Source organism: Felis catus, chromosome A2 (genome assembly GCF_018350175.1).
Source record: "Felis catus isolate Fca126 chromosome A2, F.catus_Fca126_mat1.0, whole genome shotgun sequence".
NCBI classification, from domain to species: Eukaryota; Metazoa; Chordata; class Mammalia; order Carnivora; family Felidae; genus Felis; species Felis catus.
In genome coordinates, this window is record NC_058369.1 from 749,260 (window position 1) to 771,216 (window position 21,957).

Here is a 21,957-nt window from a genome sequence, read left to right on the forward strand (position 1 = left end):
GCCTTGGACAAATGACTCAACCTTCTTCTCTTTGGGTTTCCTTGCCTGCAAAATGGGTTGTACTCCTGGGAACCCTGAGCGGCCACGTAAGCAGCCGGTCACCCCTCTGAGTGAGCGCGTGGAGAGACCGCACGGAGGGGGAAAAGCCCCGAGAGCACACGGGCAGGCTCCCGCCGACATGCCGGCTGAATGCAAGCCCCCGGGGGACCACTGGGGACAACCGCGGAGGATGCACGCAGCTGAACCCGGGCCAGGCTGCAGACCTGTGAAGATCCGAAATCGGTTGTTCTGGGTACGAGGCTCTGTGCTGCTTTGCGGTACGGTGAAAACCAAAATAATGGGGCTAATTATTATACTGACATTTTAGGGTTCCTGCGTTAAATACATTTAATTAAAAACTGCTTTGATGTGTGTGATCACTACTTTTTTTTTTAATGCTTATTTTTGAGAGAGAGACAGTGTGAGCGGGAGAGGGGCGGAGAGAGCGGGAGACACAGAATCCGAAGCAGGCTCCAGGCTCCGAGCTGTCGGCACAGAGCCCGACGCGGGGCTCGAACCCACGAGCCATGAGATCATGACCGAAGCTGAAGTCGGATGCTTAACCGACTGAGCCCCCCAGGCGCCCCTGTTGTTACCACTTTATTACATGTCTCTCTGTCACCCTGTGAGCTTCCTGAGTGTTATTTTCCTCACCGTCGTATGCCCAGTGCCTGTCACCAAGCAGTCACTCATATGCTTGTTTAAAACATAAAAACATAGGGCCGTGGCGGGGGGGCGGGGGGGTTCAGCTGAGTGTCGGACTCTTGATTTTGGCTCAGGCTGTGACCTCAGGGATTGAGCCTGCTTGGGACTGTGTCGCTCTCTCCCTCCGCCCAACTCCCCCACACGCTCCAATATAAAAATTAAAATAAAAATAAACATATAACCCAAATCCCTGAGACTCACAGCCGCATAAAAGGGTCTGCTTCTAAAGCAGCAGATTTGCCAAGAGAACGTTCTTTAACAAGGTATATCCTTCTTGGAATCACTTAAGGCTTTAATTAAAAACCTTCTCCTACCGAAACCACGTCTCGAACACCTCTCTTCTTCCGTGCGTTCAGAACACAAGGCTAACCACGCTTCTGCTGCTGGAAATTGAGGGGCCTCGCGAGGTCTTCCCTGGCGTAAACCTGCTGCAGTATGCCGGCAGCACGCCCGTCCTGGGGCACATGCGACCTGGTCCTGGGGCCACATCGCCCGTCTTGGGGCACATCTGACCAGGTCTTGGGGCCACAGCCGCCCGTCTTGGGGGCACATCTGACCAGGTCCTGGGGGCACATTCGACCTGGTCCTGGGGCCACATCCGCCTGTCTTGGGGCACATCCGCCCATCCTGGGGCACATCCACCCATCTTGGGGGCACATCTGACCAGGTCTTGGGGCCACTTCTGCCCATCTTGGGGGCACATCTGACCAGGTCCTGGGGGCACATCCGCCCGTCTTGGGGGCACATCCGACCTGGTCTTGGGGCCACATCCGTCCGTCTTGGGGGCACATCCGACCAGGTCTTGGGGCCACATCTGCCCGTCTTGGGGGCACATCTGACCAGGTCCTGGGGGCACATCCGCCCGTCTTGGGGGCACATCCGACCAGGTCCTGGGGGCACATCCGACCTGGTCCTGGGGCACATCCGACCTGGTCCTGGGGCACATCCGCCCAGGTCTTGGGGCACATCCGCCCGTCTTGGGGCACATCCGCCCGTCCTGAGGGCACATCCGCCCGTATCCTCACGACTAACCCCGGCTGGAGGCTCCGAACCCTTGGAGGGCACAGACGAGATCTTGGTCAAGCGGCTCTCCAGGCCCGCAGCCCCGACTTCGCACTGCCCGCTAACGCCCGGCGGGACGACCCCTCTCGTCCCCGTGAACGTGACGGGGGGGGGGGGCCGGGAGCGCCCGAAGCTCGCTCGTCAACCAGTAACACGAAACCCAAGGTTATGACGAAACCCAAGGTTATGACGGGCACACGCAGCCCAGGGGGCGAGCCGCTAAACCACAGCGGAGTCCGAATTTCCTGAAACGATTCGACCGCGGTTCCAGAACTGCCTCCGAAGCTACACTCGAGCAGAGTTTCAGTCCGTTCGAGCACCGGTCAGGCCTGAAAGGGGCCCGGGGCCCGGAGCCCTAGAGCACGACCCGCGCCCGCAGGCGGGAGCCCGCCGGAAGCGCCTTCCCTCTGCCCGCGGGGCAGCTCCCGGCGGCGCCCAGGGGTCAGCCCCGCCCCCGGGGTCAGCCCGCTACGCCCCGCCCCCCCGGGCGCCCACTCCCCTCCCCCTCTGCCCCGCCTTCCCGCGATAGCCCCGCCCCCCCGTCGTCAGCTTTCCCCTCCTCCCTCACCCCCCCCCCCGCCCCCGACAGCGGCTGGACGTGAGGCGGGGGGCGCGGTCCCCGGGGTCGTCTTGCTGAGGGTCGTGCCTCGCCGAGCGCCGGGGATGATGCTGGAGAGAAGCGGCGCGACCCCGCGGCCCGGCCCACGCGCTGGTACCTGCTTCCCGGGCCGCTCCCAGAGGCTGCGCCGTGGGAGCCGCGGCAGCACGTGGCGCCTCAGGAACGTGAAGGTTCTGGAAGGCTCTGGAAGGTTCTCGCGCGCCACGGGAGGCCGCCTTCGACAGGCCGCGCCGCCCGGAGGCGGGTTCACAAAGGGAGCTCGGCCGAACCCTCTCACAGGCTCGCGTGCCGGGCCGGCCGCCCTCGCCGCCCGCTACGCGCCCCTCGGCTTCGCGCCCGCGCGCCCTCCAGGCGCCCGTCAGTCACTCTGCCTCTCGTGCGCGCGCGCGCGCGCGCGCCCGCCTGCCCGCCCGGCTCCTGTCCGTCAACCGCGCGCTCCCGCCCAGCCAGGCGGAAGGGGCGGGGCCCGGGGCGGGTGCGTGCGCCCCATTGGTCGGCGGCGGGGGTGGAGCTTGGCGGCGCCGCCAGGCCGGCCCCGCCCCCGGCCCGCGGGGAGCGGCGGCTGCGGCGGCGGAGGCGGTGAGCGCGGGCTCGGGTGGGGAGGCTCGGGTGCCGACGCCGTTGGGCCGCCACGGCCTCCTCGCTCTCCGCTCGGGGCTCGGGGCCACCGCGCTGGGGAGGCCGGCCGCCCGGTGAGCCCCGCGGCCCGCGGTTGGCGGGCGGGGGCTGAGGCGGCCGGGCCGGGCCTGCGGGGGGAGGAGCGAACCCCCAAAGGAGGCCCTCCCCGGGGCGTTGAGCGCGGGGGGAGGGGGCCGCCGCTTTCGCCCCTTCCTCTGTCCACCGCGGCCCCTCGTCGGCTGCGTGCGCCCCCGTCCCTCCCCGGGTCCCCGTCTGCAACCGCCTTCGCCCGCCGCCTGCGCCCCTCTGTGCGCGAACGAGCCCCCCTCTGCTCTCCGTGCGTAGCCAGGCCTGTGTGTCCCCTGCGGTGACGAGCGGCCCGCAGCTGTCCCCGTCCTTCCAGGGCCAGAGCAGGCGAAAAGAGCGGCCGTTTCCTCCCATTTTATTTTTTTTGCAACTGGGGGCAACTGTTCACTCCCCAAACGGGGGAGGGTTGTAAGCTTTGTTTAAATCGCTTTCCGTGCGAAGGTGGGAGGCAGGCCTTCAGCACGCAGAAGAGTTGCTCGGGAGCCTCTTAGGCGGGAGCCAGACAGACCCTGGGGGTGGGGGGCGGCGGCTGCATTTGATTTCCAAGGGAAGGGCGGGCGCCTCCCCGGGTCCCCAGGCCAGCCGTTTCTTCTTGACGCTGAGCATCTCCGCGCAAGATTACAGGAGTGACCCTCTTAAGCCCCAGTGACCCTTGCCCTTGAGGGTCCCGTCTGTGCTAACGTGGCCAGCTATCGCTTCATGAACCACTGTGCGAATCTTGTTGCAGGGCCACATCGAGTCAGACCTTCAAGTACTTTGTGCCAAATCACTCCCACCTGCCACATGAGTCTAAGTCATGACCGACGCCAAGTATGTCCTCTGCAGATGGGAAAAGCGATTATGGCCTGCAAAGGTGACAGCCGTTGTTGCGTAGTTTCAGGAATTAGAAGTGACTTTTGGGTGACAAGTACAGTCTTTATCGGGAGGAAGCTACGAGTTCTTTCGGTGACATAATTGAGCCCGAGCAGTTGGCGCCCGGATCTCTTGGCCCCGAACCTCACGCATTCCCCGGTTAATGGGGTTCTTTCTGGTCTGCTGCTTGCAAGGTTACGCTTCCGGAAGTGTCCTTTTTTCTACACTTGGGAAAATTAACAGACTCTGCTTTAAAAAGGGCTGTGAGGCAGTATGCAATTCCAGGAAATATCTGGAAGGGAGCCTTGTGGTAGTAAATAATGGGAGTGCCTCGGGGACACTTTCTAGCAACGCAACAGGGAGAGTGCTGCACTGCCAGGCCGGACCCTGCTCCCCGCCTGGGTCAGCCCCTGACCCCGAGGGCCTTGGTTTCCCCATCTGTAGAAGGGCAGGGTTAGACAGGAGGTTGCTGAGGTCTAGGGGTGGTATATTTTCAGAGTTACCGGCCGCGGCTGCGCTGCCCAGAGCTGCTTTGCGTCAACTGTTTGTTGTGTCTTAGTAACGAGGATTTTGTTTTTTTTTTTGGTTTTGTTTTGTTTTGTTTTCTGCTCTATTTTTTTAATACAGGTTTTGGCCAGAACGGAGGTGGCAACAAAAACTAAGAGGAAAAAGGAATTTTTTCTAAGTGTTCAAATACTCTCCCTAGATGAAAAGTTAAGTGTTGTGGGGTCTTTTTTTTTTTTTTTTAATGTTATCTTTCTTTCTGAATGGGATTTCTTTTACTGTCCCCCTGCCAAAAAGTGAAGTAAACTCTTAAGCAAGCGCTTGTTAACTCTTTAGTTACTGTAACTGATTTGTGTTCATAATACCCTTAAGAGGCAAACACTGATTTTTTTTTTTTTTTTTTTTTTTTACGTCTGTCTGGAAATGAACATTTATACGAAGGGCTCTGTGTGAGAGAGAGCGGTACAAAAACAACAAGCATAAATAACACGCAGGGGAAGCTCTTGTTGGGGTTCGCATGCGGATAGTTCCTTCCCGCGGATTTGCGTGTGTTTTTCTCCGAAACTTGTGGGACGGGCCCCTGTCAGTTCTGACGTGTTTGCTGTTTCAGCCTGTCCATCCAGTAAGAAGCTATTATTTAGCATTCCGACGGCAAATGCTCGGCTACGGGGCAGCATTACTCTCCTTTGTTATCCGGTGACAGAAGAACAAAATATCGGCCAGGATGATTAAAATGCCCAGATCACGTAGGATTGTGGTATTGCTGGCTCTAACGGGAGAATTCCCAATTCAGAGAGAATAAAACCTCGTCCGCTCTGGTTACAGCTTCCCCAGGTCCCTGTCCCTCTTCAGAGCCGCCTCCTAAGCTCACTTGGTCCCCAGCTCACACTTTCCCTGCGGCTGGGAAGGTAATTGAATACTCGAGTTTAAAAGGAAAGCGCATCCTTTTAAACTAAAACACACCTGCTGGGCTGTAAACAGCTTTTGGTGACATTATCTTCTACTCTGAGAACCTAACAAAGGAGTCGTTTGTGTAGTTGAAAGTAGGATTTGCCTCATAAAAGTCACAATTTGAATTCATTTTTACTCTTAAATCCAGCCAACCTTTTCTGTCTTAAAAGGGAAAAAAGTAAAAAAGCCACATTCACCAGGGTCCTTACTGCCTCTAACCTCAGGCACACGAATTCCTAGTTGGCCGTGACTTTTGGTTTAAGCGCAAGGTTGAGAAGGAAGAGAATGAATGTAACTCTTTTGTCATCTAAGGAAAAACACGTTTGAAGATGTCTTCGCGGCCTTGGCTGGTAGCAGGTAACGGGCGTTTCTGTCCCCGCAGGATTAAGGTGAGGAGCACGGAAGTGGAGGCCTTGAAGATGGCTCACATCGAACGAATCGCTTCCACGTTGGGTAAGAGCACGTCTTTAGGTAACAAAGAGACAGCGTGGGAGAATGGAAAGACCCCGCTTCCCAGGGGACCCCGAGCTGAAGGAGGAGAAGAAAATGGATCCGCTTTCTTAAACCCTTGCAGAATCTACCCTGGGACCGATCCTGTTCCGGACTCCCTGCGCGGCCGTCTGCGAGCGTTGGGATCTGCTGGTCGCATCCGTGGCCTCCGGTGTACTTAAGAATGAGACCCGGAGTGCGTTTGCCTCCGTGAGGAGAGGGGGGAAGACGCGTCCTTTCTCCTCCCGCCCCCATCCCGTAGCAAGACTGCAGAAATGGTCTTGGCGCTGCTCTTTTCTCTGCCCGGGGGTTGAGAGCAGTGGATTGCGTATTTACATTCCCTAGCTGGGCTCTGGGGAGAAAGGACTATGTGACCAGCATCGCTGTGGGACGCCCCCCGCGTGCCAGTGCCCTCCTGGGTGGGGGCGAGGCCAGTGGGAGATGGGAGGCCGACACCCACCCCTTCGCCTTTCCTAGGTGGGAGCACCCGAGCCTCGCGGTGCTGGGGCTGAGTGCCTGCTCACCTGGTGGCCACTCGGCAGACCAAGCAGAAGTGTCTTCTGTCGCCTTGGAGTGGGGGCACGCACCCCCTATACCGAGAGCTGTTGGTCTTGTGAAAAGGCTGACCGGGAGTCCTTCCGGGGGTGTTTAGGAAATAGGATCTATTTTCCTATGTCGTTGGAAAAACTGCTTTTGTTCAAAGCGGCGTCCACTGGGCACATCTTAGGTGGCGTTGGCCATCACCTCTCGGACGCTCCTCGTCATCTGTTCCGATCATGTCGGGGGCCGGTTATTTGTGGGAGCCTTTAATATTCGACAGGGAAAAATACCGTGTCAATAGGTGTTGTGCCCGCTGAATTGTGACATTGCATCCGTCGTCTTGTTCAAATAAGCAGTCCGGGTCTGTGTGTCGGAATGAATAAATAAAACCGTGGCAGCCGGGAGGTCAGGCTAAAATCTCAAGCTCGTGACGCTCGTCTCTGGCTTTGAAATGCTTTGCAAAGAAGTATGGAAAACCTACCAGCCCACGATGGGTCCCTTTCACGGGCGCCACCCAAGAATTCGGTGCTGGCGAGTTCTTTGTGGGGTTGGCCAGGGTTTTTCTTGACCTGATTGAATTTGCAGTGGTGAGGCTGAGCCAATTCGGGAAGCAGGAAGCGTCTGAGTAGCTGGCTGCATTGTTTGGGGACCTGGAGGGATTTCTCTTTGTAAGCCACGCGGGTTAGGGTCAGTCAGGTCGTTTTTGGAAAAGCAGAGCACCCCGCCCCCCACCCCCCCGCGGCCCCAAACAATAGCTGTTGTTTTGTGGCCTTGTCCCCCTTCGGGGAAGATGAGGCTGAGGAGGGGCAGACCTCCCTTCAGGTGTGAAAGCCACCGAGGACCTTGGAGGACCTTGGAGGACCTTGGGTGACCGGTGGCTTGGTCGTCACCAGGCTTTGTCTGCTTCCCGTTCTTGCAGCCTCCCAGAACGAGGTTCCTGCTGAACCCCTAGAGGAGCTGGCCTACAGACGCTCGCTTCGAGTGGCCCTGGATGTTTTGAACGAGAGCACAGGTCTGCCTCAAGAAAGCCCTTCTAGGGAAGAGAGAACCGCTCTGGGTTCACGAGAGAAGCCCGTGGAACTGGCCTCCTTGCTCCGTGACCCTGCCTCTTCCTGCGTCCAGGAGGCTGTGCCGGACAGATCTGGACCCGAGAGGAGGGAACGTGTCCACCCGAGGCTGTCAGGTTCCCCCACTTGTCAAAAGGACCCCAGGTGCAAGGTGGACCACAAGAAGGAGCTCAGGAAAAGTGCGAGCCCACAGGCCTTGGTAGTCCCACCAGCCAGAGGTGGTTCTCAGGATGGTCGTGGGTCGAGAACGTGCTGTGCGAGTCGGACAACCCCTCGTAAAAGGGGAAGAAGTGTAGCTCGGGAGCCCGCCGTGGGTCAGAGCGCACCTTCCGTCTCGGAGGGAGACGATGAAGAAAGCCGCCTGCCAGCCCCCGGCTCACCTCCCACGGTGAAGGAGGAGGGTCTCTGGGCCAGAGGACGAGACCCCAGCTTACCTTTGCCTGGCCCCACCGGGCCCCCGGCCCCAGGGCGCCCAGCCTGCCCGGATGCCCAAGGCCTCCCCGCCAAGCGGCCTCGCCCCGATAGTGGCCAGAGGCCACCCGCGGCGCGGCTGGAGCCGGGGGCAGTGGCGTCCCCCAGGCAGGGGCCCGGGAAATGCAGGGCTCTGCCCGGCGCTGCCAGACTCCACCTGCCTGCCCCCCGGGCGTCCACGGAGGAGACGGGAGATCTTCGAGTCCTCGTGGAGGAAGCTAAAGGTCTGTGGCCGAGAATCGCCTTGTGCTGGCAGAGGGCGGATTGGGGTTCTCCTGCGGTCCGTGCGGGGCCGGCTCCGGCTCCTGGCGTATTTCTAACTAGACCTTAAGGAGAGCAGGTCAGAACGCAGGGCAGATGTTTCCTGGTTCCTGCTCAGGTGGTCTTTCCCACCAGGTTGTAACTAGCCCAGCGCCTCCCAAATCCCTGTGCTTCTGGTTTGGTTTTGAGCCGGAGAGGGGACGGGTCACTGGAGGCCGGGCCTGGTGCTTGAGGGACGCTGTGGCCGCACCCCGCACGCTCTCTGACGCTCAAACCTGCAGGAGCCGGTCCCGTTGAACCGGCGAGAACCTCAGAAGTGATTAACTTGGAACGCTTTCAACCTTTTTTTTTTTTTTTTCCAAATGCTTATTTATTTTTGAGAGAGAGAGAAAGCGGGGAAGGGGCAGTAGAGAGGGAGACACAGAATCCAAAGCAGGGTCTGTGCTGTCAGCAGAGAGCCTGACGTGGGCCTTGAACCCACGAACTGTGAGATCGTGACCTGAGCCAAAGTCGGACACTTAATCCGCTGAGCCACCCAGGCGCCCCCGGGCTCCTGACTTTTTAAGAATTCCTGTGGAGACACACTTTGTGTGTGTGTGTGTGTGTGTGTGTGTGTGTGTGTGTGTGTGCAGTCACGCACCGTGGCTCCTTCCGGTCTTTCCGTGGCGGTATCCCACTGATTTCTGTGTGGTTCGGTACCTCGAGATCCCCTGGCTGCACACTCGGGTTTCTGCTGTGAGTTTAAACTCGGCGAGGCCGTGTCCCAGCACCTACGGGGGTCGCGGGGAGGTGCGCTGCACCCCTCTCCCCGTGACCCTGCGTTCTCCCGGTCCCTGTTTGTTCGCCTTGCCGGAGCTCGCTGCTTTGTGTGCCGGCCGTGCTCGGAGACCGAGAGCCCTCTCCCCTCCCTCGGTCTCTCTGCCTCTCCCCCACCCCCTTTCTCTCTCATTTGTCTTTCTTTGGAATGTACGTTAGTCAAAGTGAGTCCTGTTTGAATCCCGCAAGGTGAAAGCGCGCGTGACGCGGGACCTTTCATTTTTGCGTTTACGGTCTCGTATCGCGACACGGTTTCTGGGGATGAGTTCCTGGAACGGTAGAGCTGAAAGTAAGTAGCCTGATGCCATTGGCAGCCCGTCCGACTTCGGGAGAGTCCGTGGAGCGTGCGCCCGTCCGTTCCGTTCTGGAGGAGGAGGAGGACGAAGAGGAGCCCCCCCGCATCCTGTTGTACCACGGTAAGGTGCGGGGCGCGGGGCGCGGGGGCTGACGGCCCCGGCCAGTTCAGTTTCCTCCTGCTGCACTGACAGCTTCGGAAGCTTCAGAAGTGCCGCGTTCTGCGCGCTCTGTCTTGACAAGGATCACCACACAAAGGGGAGGGCGACTCCCTGGGAGGAGACGGGCCAGCCCTCCCTGCCGGCTCGCGGCTTCCTTTCTGTGTCGTCCCGTCCCCTCCGTGGGAAGGAAGGACAGCCAAGTGGAGAGAGGGGTCCGTCGCCACTCTTCGGGGGGGGGGGGGGCGGCCCGGTGCCGCCCGCGGACCTTTGGGGATGGCGTTTGCACGCGTGTCCGGAGACGCAGGGTCTCCGGCCCGGGGCCCCTCCCACACGTGCTGCGGGCCCCCGGCAAACATGCGTGCGGGGAGGTGCCCTGGCCCCCTGTGGAAGGGCGGGAGGCGCGGACCTGGATCCTGAACCAGCGCCCGACAGCACGTTAGTCTGTTTCCTGGAGTAAATCGTTCAGAACGAATTTTCTGTTTAGACTTACTCCTGAGCTATCCGTTCGGACGTAGTCCGATATTTTTTAGCCTTTTCGTCATGAAATCTATAGATTCACAAGATGTCGCAGAAAGAGTACAGCGTGGGGGAACCCCTCCTTCAAGGGTCGCCCCCACCGTACCCCGGGAGGCCACCGTGCCGGTCGCGCTCTTATGACTCGGCTCTTTTCGCCAGACGCGCCCCGTTCCGTGCGGTTTTCCTTTTTGTAACTCGTTGACCGGACACGCTTTACGTTTCCGCGTGGTCTTCCGATGACTCTTCGTGGCAACGATTTGTTACTTACTGAGCCCTCCCCCACCTTCAGTTATCTAGATAGTTCCACCATGGGGGGCTGCAGCCTGCAGGGCACAAACCTCTGGGAGGGAGCTCTGTGTAGGCTTGGCTCCCGGGAGCAGGGAGCAGGGCAGAGCTCACCGGCCGGAGAAGGGACACGGGGCCTTCTTCCTCAAGGGCGTTTTCCTCTCGGCCGCTGCCAGCGGAGAGGGTTGCTGGGTCCCCACGGCCCCGAGAAGCCGCCGCGCTTGTTCCCGGCCCTGTTTTGTGCTTCCATCTGGTTTGGTCTTCTCCCCGTCCCCCCCCCGCCCCCCGGCAGCCAGACGTCCGGCTGGGTGTTTCCCGAGACCTGTTTGTCCTCCCGGGGCCCTGACGGTTCTCTCAGAAACTGGGTGCCTTTCGCCAGATGGATGCCGGGCGTCCGCTCGCCGGCCGACCGTGCTCCTGTCGCTGCGCCCGCTGGTCGCCGGGGCGGCTCCGCAGGCAGGGAAGGGCGGCCTCGTGTCTGCGGGGTTTGTGACCTGATTGTCTCAGTTCCAACTGTGATTCTGTTCTGCAGTGTGGTGGTTTGGGGCCGGAAATCCTGTCAAACTTTGTTCACAAACACGGAGTTAGCAAATGATGATTTCGGCGATTCCTTTTGGGTTTTTTTTATTTTTTATTTTTTGCTTTTTAAGAGTCCCGTTTTTCAGACTGATGAGCCTCCTAGGAATCTGGTTCTCGCGTTGGGGTTTCTGTGCCACGCTTTTTAAAAAATGTTCTACTTTGGAAGAATTTGAGATTTACAGGCAAGTGGCAAAGGTAGTACTGAGTGCCCCCTGCCTGGCACCTTCCCGCGTCACCACCTGCGTGACCAGGCGTATCGTCCCGTGAAGAAACCAGCTCTTAACCACAGGGCGTGCTCACGACTGGCCCTCGGATGCCGTCCCAGCCGCTGGGGTCTCTGACCGGAGTTAGGGCGCGTCAGATTCAGGCCAAGTCCCAACAATCGTTTTCTCTTAAGTTGTTGAATTTGGTGCATGACAGGGAGCTGACTTAATGTTCTTTTTGTCTTTGTTTCTTTTTAATTCTAGAACCACGCTCCTTTGAAGTAGGAATGCTGGTCTGGCTGAAACACCAGAAGTACCCCTTCTGGCCAGCAGTGGTGAGCATGGGGCCGGCTCCGGGGGCCCCGCAGCACCCCCCACCCTTCGGCTCACTCGCGCTCTGCCGTTGTCGTTTGGACGCCGGCAGATATTTTCCCCGGAGAAAACCGATGGGCTTATAATTACGAGCAAGGTTTCTGGAGACGTTTGCCTGAGTAAGGGGTGTTTGATCATTTGGGCGCAGTTGAGTGTGAGGGTCCTGGGCCCCATCTCTGCCGGGCAGGCTCAGGAAAACCTGCCTGAAGGGAGGTCTGCGATTTGCTCATGTCTGACGTTGTGCGCTTGAAACCTTTCCCCCGCGGGAGCGTCGAGCTGGGTGAGGTTTTGGGGCAGGGGCCGGTTGTGCACGTGCGGTGACTGAGCCCCAGCGCAGCGAACTCCTGGCTTTCTCCGGGCCGGGACGCTGCAGGCTGTCCGTTTATTTTTGGGCAAAGGCAGCATCCTGGCTGTCAGCCCCTCCATCCCGTATCCTCCTCTGTGCCCCTGCGGTGTGGACAGGACCCTGCAATGCTAGCTGTAGTTCTTTAACTCGCGGTCAGAGACAGTGACGTGTAATAAGGAAGACGTTTGCCGGAGTCGGGAGACACTCCTGTTGCTGCGAGGCTGGCCTCCGTGGATGGGGCTGACTGGCCGTAGCAGCAAGTGTGGTTCGCATATGGGCAGGACGCGTGGCTCGAGCACAGGCTCAGGTAGAAGCGGGGGGGAGGGTGGTCCTCGGGTCAGCGTCTTGTCACAGTTGTGGGGAGTCGTCGATCGGGGCCCCTCGGCTTACTTTCAGCACTCGCGTGCCCCTTGCGATTGGCTCCTTTTCCCGGACCTCCTCCTTTTCGCCAGCGCCCTGGGGGCCCCGCTGGGGAGCAGATCTCCAAGCTCACAGGTTCCTGGGGTGCGCCCTTGGTTTATGGCTGAGCCGGGGACCCGGAGGGGTGCCAGGTGGGCGGGGAGGCTGGCCAGAGTCAGGCACCCTGCTTCCCTGTGTCCTCGGCTGGTCGCCACTCTCCCTGTTCACGTTTCTCGTCCTGAAAATGAGGATGAGCTTGCCCTGCTGAGGCAGGTGTGTCACACGCACAGGTGGTCAGAAGCAGTGGGCTTCGCGCTCTGTGTCACAAAAGAAAAGAAAACAAAGCCCGCGTGGTCCTGCTCCACTGTGAGCGCTGACGGCAGTGCACGAAGCAGCCGGGCGGTGTTTGAGCGTGTCCCACGCGGACTTTGTCTGTTCTCCCCGCCGGCCACGTTCCTGGCCACGCGCCGCTCATGTCCGTCTGCACAACGGAAACGTGTCAAGAGCGTATTTCAGACCCGTGCCTTCTTCTGGGTTCTTGATGCTTTGTTTTCTCGGATTTGCCAACAGGTCAAGAGCGTCCGGCGAAGGGAGAAGAAAGCCAGCGTGCTCTTCATTGAGGGGCACATGGACCCGAAAGGGAGAGGGTAACCCAGCTCTCTGCTCTCTGTAGACGGTTCCCCGGTGAAGGCCTGGCCACTGGGGGGCACTGAGGTCGGTGGGGGGGGGAGGGTGGCGGGCCCTGTGATCCAGCTCCCGGGGGAAGAATCCAGACAGAGGGACCGGTCAGACGGTCCAGTTGTCCGCGCTCTATCTGCCGGCTCTGAAGTGAGGTCCGGACACCCCTTGGATCCCGCCATTCCCCACAAACCGTACTGTGACTCGGGCGGGTGCTGTGAGCGGCGGCCTGCCTCCCTGACTTCCGCCATTTGCTTGGTTGTCTGGTCACCCTCTACTGGTCCCCTGTCCCGGGATGAAAATGCACACGAACATCCCCTTCTGCTCAAAGGGCACTTCAGAAACACGTTTTGGAGGCGAACACGTAGAGCTGGCCTCTGACCCTCTGGCCCTGGGTTGCTGCCTCCGCCTCCCGTGGGCGTCCTCGGCTGTGTCCCCTAGGGGTCCTCTCGGGGCCTGCCGGTCACCTGCCGGGCCTGTCTCTGAGGGGCTTCCTCGGGCAGCCCGGAGAGCGATGGCCTTCGATCAGGAAGCCGGTGCTGGCAGAGGCCCCCGTGGCCCTGACTGGTTTCAGCAGAGGAAAGGGAGGCGTTTTCTCATGTCGAGAGGTCGGGTTCCTTCGTGTTAAGCTTTGCTCGTCTGCTTCTAGCATCACCGTGTCTCTCCGGAGATTGAAGCACTTTGACTGCAAAGAGAAACAGGAACTTCTGGTAGGTGGATTGTCGGTGTTTCTATCGACGATTCCTTTGGCGGCTGGTGGCCCTGCTCCCCGCGTGATCTGGTCCGCGGCGCTGTGCCTGGTGGGGACCACGATCCCAGGGGAGGTTGCCAGCCGTCCCCTCGTCGTACAGGTGGGGCTTTGGCGCAGAGGACAGTTTGCCCGGTGCGAGGCCGGCCCCTTCCGCGGGCCGTCGTGCAGAGGCCGCCCGTGTGACAGAGACCGCGACGGTACCCCACAGGGGCTTCCTGGGCTTCCCGATGGCCGAGGCCCCGCGCCGAAGCGCTGTGGTCGACTCTTGATTGTACAACGAGCCCACGAGCCACGTGTCCATAGAACACGTGGTCTGTTTGACTCTGAGACGCCAGCTTTCAAAACGCGAGGCCGGCTGGGGGGCGGGGGGTAGGGGCCTGCTGGCCTCCCTCGGGTGCCGGTCTTTTCCCAGCCTGGGGAGCGGCTTCCTGGAGTTCAGGTCACGGTGAAGCCTCCTGTAGGGGGAGCGGCTTGTCCCTGCTGTTTGCCAGGATTTCCCGGGGCCTCAAGGGTGGAGGCCCCCCAGGGGTTGTGTGGTTCTGAGGACTGTGGGTGGCCTCTGGAAGGTGGCACCCTTCTCCTCCTCCTCCTCCTTCTCCCGCTGACGGGCGTGTGTCTGTGCCGTGGCCCTGCCATCCGTCTGTCTCATCTGCTGTGACCTCAGTTTGGCCCCTGAGCAGCAGCCTGTGCTGGGCTCCCTGTCCCTGTCAGGGTGCCCGTTGGCGGGGTCTCTTTCTCTAAGGGGGCCTGCCGTGGCCTCAGGACCTTCCACGCCCCCTGAAACACAGTCCCCCGTCGGGGCTCCGGGAGCTTTCCCAGGGCGGAGGAGTTGGAGAGGAGGACAGGAGTCTTGCTTTGAGGTCTGCGTGCTCTAACCACGTGAAGAATCGTGTTTTGTGACAAAGATGGCACGTGGCCTCGCGTGATCCAGACGCTGGGATGGTGCCTGTTCCCTGTCTTCCTGCCGACCTGTGGGGTGGGAGCACGGGGTCTCCGAGAGGCCGGTCTGGCCGAAGGAGCGCCCCCTCCTGGAGCGACTCTTTGCACCGCTTTGGTCCTGGTGTCAAGGCCACGGGCCGTGCCCTGTGCTTCCCTGATGAGCGCCTGCTGTCCCAGGGGCCGCTCCGCGAGCCCAGCCGAGCCCAGAGCCCCCCTCCCTCCAGAGCCGCCTGCGCTGCCTCTGTCCCACAAGGGGAGGCCGGGCTGAGGTGGCCCGGGAGGTCGAGCTCAGGTAGTGGGTCCCCGTCCCGGCTCAGGGGTCCTCGGTTTGCAGGCGAAAACCTCGAGGCCTAGGCGGGCGCCCCCCGCCCCCCCGGTGGCCAAGTGTCCTTCCTCCTCGGGCGGCCCTGCTCCCGACGGACCCGGCGCTGTCCCGAGCAGAGGACGCCGAGAGTCCCCTTGGAAGGGTTTACGTTGTGTGACTTTCAAGTCTTGCCTGTGTGAGGCTGACGCCAGCCGCGTGTGGGGGCGTCTGCCTCTGTCCCATAGAGTCCCCAGCTCTCCTGTCCTGAAGTGCTCAGCTCACACGTGACCCCTTTCTGAGCAGGTCGGGCCCCAGACCTGGGCCTCCATGCGCATTGCTGCACCCGGCATGCGTCTGCTGACTGGACGCGGGAGCCGGGGCGTGGAGACGGGCGCAGGAGCCCCCGTGGCCTCCCGCTCACGTCTGCGTCCGGGCCTTGTCGTTGCAGAACGAAGCCAAGGAGGACTTCGACCAGGCCATCGGCTGGTGCGTCTCCCTGATCACGGACTACAGGGTCCGGCTCGGTAGGTGGGCCCGCAAGCCCTCAGACAGAGGGGCGGCCTGGGCGCCGGGGCGTAGGCCTGCTTCCGTGGGTTCCCTGCCTGGGCCCGGGGCAGCCTCGTCCCCGGCAGAGGCGAGGACCAAGCTGCTAGGTGTGGACGGGAGGTGGAGCGCTGGCTTCCGTGTGCCCCAGGTTCTGTTGTTGGGAGTCTAGACGGCGGCCCTTCTGGGCAACCCCTGCGCCATGAGGCACCCTGACGGCAGTGCTGGGTTCCGTCAGCTGGAAGCGGTCTGGGTGGTGCCGACGTGACGCAGGTGTCCTGACCCAGCCACCCTGGGGCATTTCCAGAGCCGCCTCTGATGGTGACCGGGCTCCCCCCTACCCCCTCTGCAGGCTGTGGCTCTTTTGCTGGCTCCTTCCTGGAATATTACGCGGCTGATATAAGTAAGTCCGCTGACTCCTCTTCAGAGCCGCGAAGCAGCTGTCTTCGGCGTCTGAAGCTCGGGAGGGGATGTCTGGGTGGATGGGCTGTGCCGTAGCCCGAGCCTGAGCCTGGATCTCCAGGGGCAAGCCCCGCCGTGCCTCCTGCCCCCTGTCCGCTGGGCACCGGGCCTTACCTCTAAAGCGTGGCTGGCGGTGCTTCGCGCCTGCCTTCCCCGTGGCCCGGGTCTTCGGTTAACTGACGGGTACGCCGCACCCCCTTGTCCCCGGCTACCGGTGTGGGGCCGGAGGAGTCCATGCTTCCTCGGGGGGCCCGGGGGTTCCGCTCGGCTCCGCTCTCCTGGGCCACACTCGGATCGGGCCGAGCTGGGGAGGGATGTGGGACCCGTCAGAGGAGGAGGCCTTGTGCGTGTCGCCTTGGGCCCTCCCCGGGGGCCCGGGGCCTCTCTCCCGCAGCCCGGGCACCACAGTTAGCATCGGGAGGTGGCGGGAAGTCCTCTCAGCCGGGCCGGCGGTCCCAGGACGTGTCGGTGCTCCGCAGGTTACCCTGTCCGCAAGTCCATCCAGCAGGACGTGTTGGGGACCAGGTTTCCCCAGCTGAGCAACGGGGACCCTGAGGAGCCTGTGGCGGGGAGCCCTCAGGGAAGGAGGCGGCCTCGCAGGAAGGTCCTCCCCGACCGCTCGCGGGCTGCCCGGGACCGGGCCAACCAGAAGCTGGTGGAGTACATCGTGAAGGCCAGGGGCGCCGAGGGCCACCTGCGGGCCATCTTGAGGAACAGGAAGCCGTCCCGGTGGCTGAAGACCTTCCTGAACTCGGGCCAGTACGTGACCTGCGTGGAGACGTACCTGGAGGACGAGGAGCAGCTGGACCTGGTGGTGAAATACCTCCAGGGCGTCTACCAGGAGACGGGCAGCAGGGCGCTGGCGCGGATCAACGCCGACAGGATCCGCTTCATCCTGGACGTTCTTCTGCCTGAAGTGAGTGGCCGCAGGCCGGTTCCGCGCGGTGAGGGGTGGGGGGGTCGGCAGCCGGCGCCCGGCGAGAGCCCCTCCCAGCTCTGCCCGGAAGCCGGGGCGCCGTCCACAGTGTATGGGGGGGGGGTTGCTGCGGGGCTGGGGTCTCCGGAAGTCTGCGGGGGACGGGGAGCGGGGCATCGTGGTGTGGAGCCAGGCACCCGCCCCGTCTGCTCCTGTCTGTGGGTGGTGTGACGGCCTCCGTGGTTAAGCCTCGTGGCCGGTGGGGGGGAGAGGGAAGGGGAGAACGAGAGCTGAGCGCTTTGTCCGTGTATGCACGCGAGGACTTTTCCAGAACGGGAGCTGCTTGGGGAGATGCGGCAGCCGGGGTTTGCCGGGCAGGAGCACACGAGACCCCGCCGGTTATCTGGAGGGTCAGGGGCTTTGCTCACACGTACGTGTGTGTGCAGAAAATTACCGTGCTCAAAAACCCGTAACTTTATACAAACTGGAAGCTTTCCTATTGGTATAAAAGTAAAACACTGTCACGTAGCCTGTGCGGAATGGTGGCCTCTCTCCGTTTGTACCTCTAGCTCTCTTCACATAACTACGGGGGGAGATCCCCAGTTCTTGGTCCTGAAGTACTTCAGTGTGTGTCTCTCAAATAGGGTGGTTCTGCCCCAGAGATGCTGGTCCCCGTGCGGGGACGGCTGTGGTTCCCGCTGAGGGGGCTCCAGCCACCCAGCAGGTGGGGCCTGGGATGCTGCTGAACCCCCACAGTGCCCGGGACACCCCCAAGAGTAACGTGCCCCGATGTCAGCAGTGCCCGGGTGGGGGTGGGGGGGCTGTAAAGATTTTTTTCAGTATTTATTTTTGGGAGAGTGTAAGCAGGAGAGGGGCGGAGGACAGAGGATCCGAGGTGGGGTCTGCGCTGACAGCAGTGAGCCCGAGGTGGGGCTTGAAATCACAAACCGCGAGATCGTGACGTGAGCCAGAGTCGGACGCTCGACTGACCGAGCCACCCCAGCGCCCCTAAAGATTGTATTTTCAAGTAGCGTCTATGCCCGACGGCGGCCTAAGCTCGGGGCCCAGAAACCAAGAGTCACGGTCTCCACGAGCCCAGCCTGCCGGGAGCCCCGTACAGGCTCTTTGAAAAGGCTTTCTGACGTAACCATGATTCCGTTATCTAACAAAGTGAACGAGGACTCAACACCAGACGTACCGCGTGCTCGGACCATCAGTCTTGTAGTTTTCCCTGTGGTGTGAACAGTAAGCTTACAACTTTTCTAAAACATCCCGGTTGGTTTGGGTCCCGCCTTCCATTCTCTGCTGCTAGTGACACGAACTCTCTCCCTCGTCCCCAAGACACGGCATTACTGACGCCATTCAAAAACGTCCAGAGACTTCAGGGAATCTGTGCGCGTTTGTGGAGGCTGGTCCGAAGTTGCCCCGGGCCCCACGCCCATCCCTCGAGCCCCGTGTGCGGCGTGGGCCCACCGCCCGTGGCTGAGCGCCCCCTGCCCTCTTGCAGGCCATCATCTGTGCGATCGCTGCGGTGGACGCCGTGGATTACGAGACGGCCGAGGCGAAGTACCTCCGAGGACCTTCGCTCAGCTACCGGTAGGCTGCTCCGGGCGCCGCCCCCGACCGGCGGCAGCGAGTCTGGAAGGGCTCGTGTTCGCTGGCGGCTGTGACCCAGGCCCTCTTCCTGACACGCTGGCTCAGGTTCCCGGTGGGGGAACGAATCGTGAACGGTCGAAATGCACGTTAGCGCTTGGCCGGGAGTTGCCGGGGGGACCCAGCGAAGCCAGTGGTGGACGTTCCCCGCTAGCGAGTCTGGACAGGGGCCCGGGGTCCCCGAGCTGGTCAGGGCAGGCAGATCTGGACCCGAGCCCAGGCCCGCGCCACGGTCCGCAGGCCGTGCGCCGGGCCCGCTCCCTGGACGCGTGCCAGCCTTGCTGAGCCTAATCGCGGTTTGCAGTCACTCATCTCAAACTCTCTCCCCCTTGCCCCGATGCCGTGGCCGCTGAGAAAACACAGTAGGATTACGTGGCGGCACTCGCCCTGGCCCATTCCTAGCCGGTCAGAAGAATGGTGATCAAGATGTTTCTCTTCTGTCGGCATAGTTCACCGCCCTTGGATTTTTGGCCCCCAGAGCCCCTAATCCTGTCTCTGGGCTTGCTGCCAGGCCTCGCTGGGAACAGGCGGGGCCCGCGTGGCTGTGACAGGCTGAAGACTCAACTAGAGTCACGGGCCAGGGTCTCTGTCCGGGGCCAGCTGGGCACACTGCCCCGGGCTGCTGGTGTGCGCCTCGGTGGGTGGGGAGGCCTCCTGCGTCACTGTCCACGGAAGAGCCAGTGTGGCTCTGCGTGCGGGAGGGTTGACCCGGCTGCACTAAGCAGACCAAGAAGGGCCTTTGGGAAACTCGGTGTCTCTGGCCCTGGATCTCCGTCCGGTGTGGCGCCCTCCACACACAGATAGGGAACGGTGTTCTCGGGCGAGCGGGGTGGGGGCGCCCGTGTCCGGAGCGCCTCTCGGGGACTGGCCGCTCCGCCGGCGAGGACGGCTCCGTCTTCACGCTTTGCTGCTGCCCTGGGTCGCCAGCGTCAGAGCGTCGGGAGTATCTGCACCCTTTACCTGCCACGAACGTGTCGGGCACCACGGAGATGACGCTGGCCGTGCCGATGACGGACCCCAGGGACGTGGCCTCGAACCGAGGGCAGGGCGGCCGGTCTTCCTGCCCCACGAAGCGGCCTCACGTTCCGCCGGAGCCGCGTGCTCACGTGGACTTGCAGGCGCTTCGCTAGGCGTCGTCTGCGTCCGTGACTTCTGTCACTGTGGCCGCCTGGACAAGTGTGACACGCCATGCCTCAGTTATGTGATTCCTTAGCAGGGTGCGCTTAGCGAGGACAGTCTGATATTTCACTTTCTTTAAAGAGTTTATTTTAAAAAAATCGTGAGATGCGCATAACACAGAATTCGCCTTCTTTGACTGTCTCCACGCGCACAGCTCAGCGGCTTGCCCCCAGCTGTCTTGCCCCCAGCGTCTATCTCCAGAACTTTCTGTCTCCCTAAACTGAGACCCTGTCCCCATGGAACACCGACTCTTTCCCACTCTTGAAGACACAGTGAATTCCTGGGGCACCTGGGTGGCTCAGTCGGTTAAGCATGAGGCTTCTGCTCAGGTCATGATCCTGTGGCTCGTGGGTTCAAGCCCCGCGTTGGGCTCAGAGCCTGGAGCCTGCTTGGGATTCTGTGTCTCCTCTCTCTGCCTCTCCCCTGCTCACGCTCTGTCTCTGAAGAATAAACGAACACTAAAAAAAAAAAGAAAAAAAAAAAAGACACAATGAATTATTAAAATGAGGTTATCTCCTTTTATTTTCTGAAGGGAAAAAGAAATGTTTGATAACCAGCTCCTGGAAGAAAGGAGTCAGCGGTGCTGACGCTGGAGGGGCTGCTGCGCGGGTCCTGTGGCCAGTGGGTCCGTGCCATCCTCACGGGGGCTGGAGTGTGCGTGCTTCTCAGCTGTGGCTTCTGTTTTCCTGGCTTTTTTTGGAAGGTACAGTTCCTGAAAGGTTTTTGAAGCAAATGTTTTTATTTTCCTTCATACTATTATTTGTGACTGTGCTGTATTGTTTAACATAAGGTGCACATTTGTTTTTTTATGTTAAAAAGCATTGTATCCAGTATTAAAGAGTTTTAAAACAGCCCGACGTGCGTGTCTGCCTCCAGATCACCTGCGTCTGTCCCCAGGTGGGCCCTGAGTCCACGGTGTCGCTCCGGTATCTCGTGCTGTAGCACTCGCTGTGACTCCTCGTGCACGAGAACACGTGGAACGTACACTTGGCGACGGCCTCGTTCCACTCCGTCCCCGTGTGGGGCGCGCGTCACAGTGCAAGCCCGCCACCACAGTGTCCCATCGCGTGCATTTTCACGCGTGGCTGCGTCTGGCCTGGCGCGGAGCATCGTCTCACCAGCAGACCCCGGGGTAGCTGATCTGCCTGGAGAGCTGTGATGTCATACTCGCAACGGCAGAGGTCGTTGTGTGTGCGGCCGTGGGGTCGCGCCGTGGGGGCCGCGAGTGCCACTCCGGCCCGGCCGGTTCCTGCAGACGACGGCCTTCGTCTGGAGGCCAGGCTCCCGTTCCTGCCCCGACACAAAGAAAGGGGGCAGGTCTCGTCACCCCAATGGCCTGAGCGTCCCCAGCTCGGGACCCTGACCTTTGGTGACCTGCCACATAAAGGATCTTGACTTAGTTTCACCTGGCCGGGCCTTGCACAGAGTCCCAGACATCTGGCGACCTGTCACAGCCGTGCTCGAATGAATTATTTACTGTAAGCTGACGGAAGGTTGTACTTGGAAGTCCACGGAGGGGAGGTTCGTTTCGAAACCCCGGCCCGGAGGCGCAAAGCAACGGTCCCACCTCTTCCTGTGGTCACCGCTCGCCCCCATCCCTACTTCTTGGGATGGGGATGTCCTTGCACGCACCTCGGTACCTCTTCAAGTCTACTGCTTATCTAAAAAAAGAATCTTGAATTATTTCGGTGCTGGGGGGTGGGGGTGGGGATACCCTGCTGGCTCAGGTGGTGCCTTGACTCTTGGTAGGTTAGAGCCCCCCATCAGGCCCACTAGAGGTTACTTAAAATCTTAAAAGCAGGGCGCCTGGGTGGCTCAGTCAGTTAAGCATCTGACCCTTGATTTTGGCTTAGGGCCTGGTCCCAAGGTTCGTATTGATTCGAGCCCTGTGTGGGGCTCTGAGGTGACAGCACGGAGCCTGCTTGGAATCCTCTGTCTTCTGTCTCTGTCCCTCCTCCACTGGCGCTCTCTCTCAAAACAAATAAACTTTACAAAAAACAAAAGTCATGTACCGTGTACGGGGTAAGAATCTGACCATCTGTTCAAGAAACTGCCCATCCCCCACCGTCCGGGTCCCCCGATCCCCACCCAATTCACAGTTCCCTGCCGGATGCGTGCCGTCCCCGTTCCAGGTTCTGCTCCCCCAGCCGGCCTGCCCTTGTGGGGGGGTTCTCCATCAGGCTCCGGGGGGGGGCACCTCCCCTCCCCCTCCATCAACCAGCCTCGCATGCCCTTTGCCCCTGCGGGTGCCCTCTCTTGAGTAACGGAGTACCCCAGGACCTAGTGGTGGATTGGA

The 21,957-nt window shown here is 60.8% G+C and overlaps 1 protein-coding gene across 11 annotated transcripts; it reads left to right on the top strand.

Annotated features, from left to right (window-relative positions):
• The first annotated feature begins 2,866 nt into the window (after window positions 1–2,866).
• On the top strand, window positions 2,867–20,518 carry PWWP3A (PWWP domain containing 3A, DNA repair factor). Of its 11 annotated transcripts, none has more exons than XR_006588616.1 (15): window positions 2,867–3,004; window positions 3,858–3,983; window positions 4,610–4,695; window positions 5,820–5,890; window positions 6,012–6,122; window positions 7,386–8,228; window positions 9,396–9,497; window positions 11,384–11,454; window positions 12,807–12,883; window positions 13,564–13,624; window positions 15,357–15,432; window positions 15,804–15,854; window positions 16,393–16,829; window positions 18,001–18,074; window positions 18,171–18,426. XR_006588616.1 is itself a non-coding variant. In XM_045042770.1 (15 exons), exons 2-15 carry the CDS (start codon window positions 3,927–3,929, stop codon window positions 20,246–20,248), a joined length of 2,187 nt encoding a protein of 728 aa, XP_044898705.1. In that variant the 5' UTR covers window positions 2,980–3,117; window positions 3,858–3,926; the 3' UTR covers window positions 20,249–20,518. The 11 variants fall into 11 exon arrangements, 9 of the variants coding, with proteins under 9 accessions (XP_044898712.1, XP_044898705.1, XP_044898726.1 ...); XR_006588617.1 differs by having other exon boundaries at window positions 18,337–18,408; XM_045042770.1 differs by lacking the exon at window positions 18,001–18,074 and adding an exon at window positions 20,194–20,518 and having other exon boundaries at window positions 2,980–3,117; window positions 18,337–18,425.
• Window positions 20,519–21,957: the final 1,439 nt, after the last annotated feature.

Coding starts and splice junctions, on each gene's coding strand:
- PWWP3A (XM_045042770.1), top strand. CDS start 3,927: ATGACCGACGCCAAGTATGTCCTCTGCAGATGGGAAAAGCGATTATGG. Junction 4,696..5,819: donor ATACTCTCCCTAGATGAAAA/GTTAAGTGTTGT, acceptor CTGTCCCCGCAG/GATTAAGGTGAGGAGCACGG. Junction 15,433..15,803: donor GGACTACAGGGTCCGGCTCG/GTAGGTGGGCCC, acceptor CCCCCTCTGCAG/GCTGTGGCTCTTTTGCTGGC.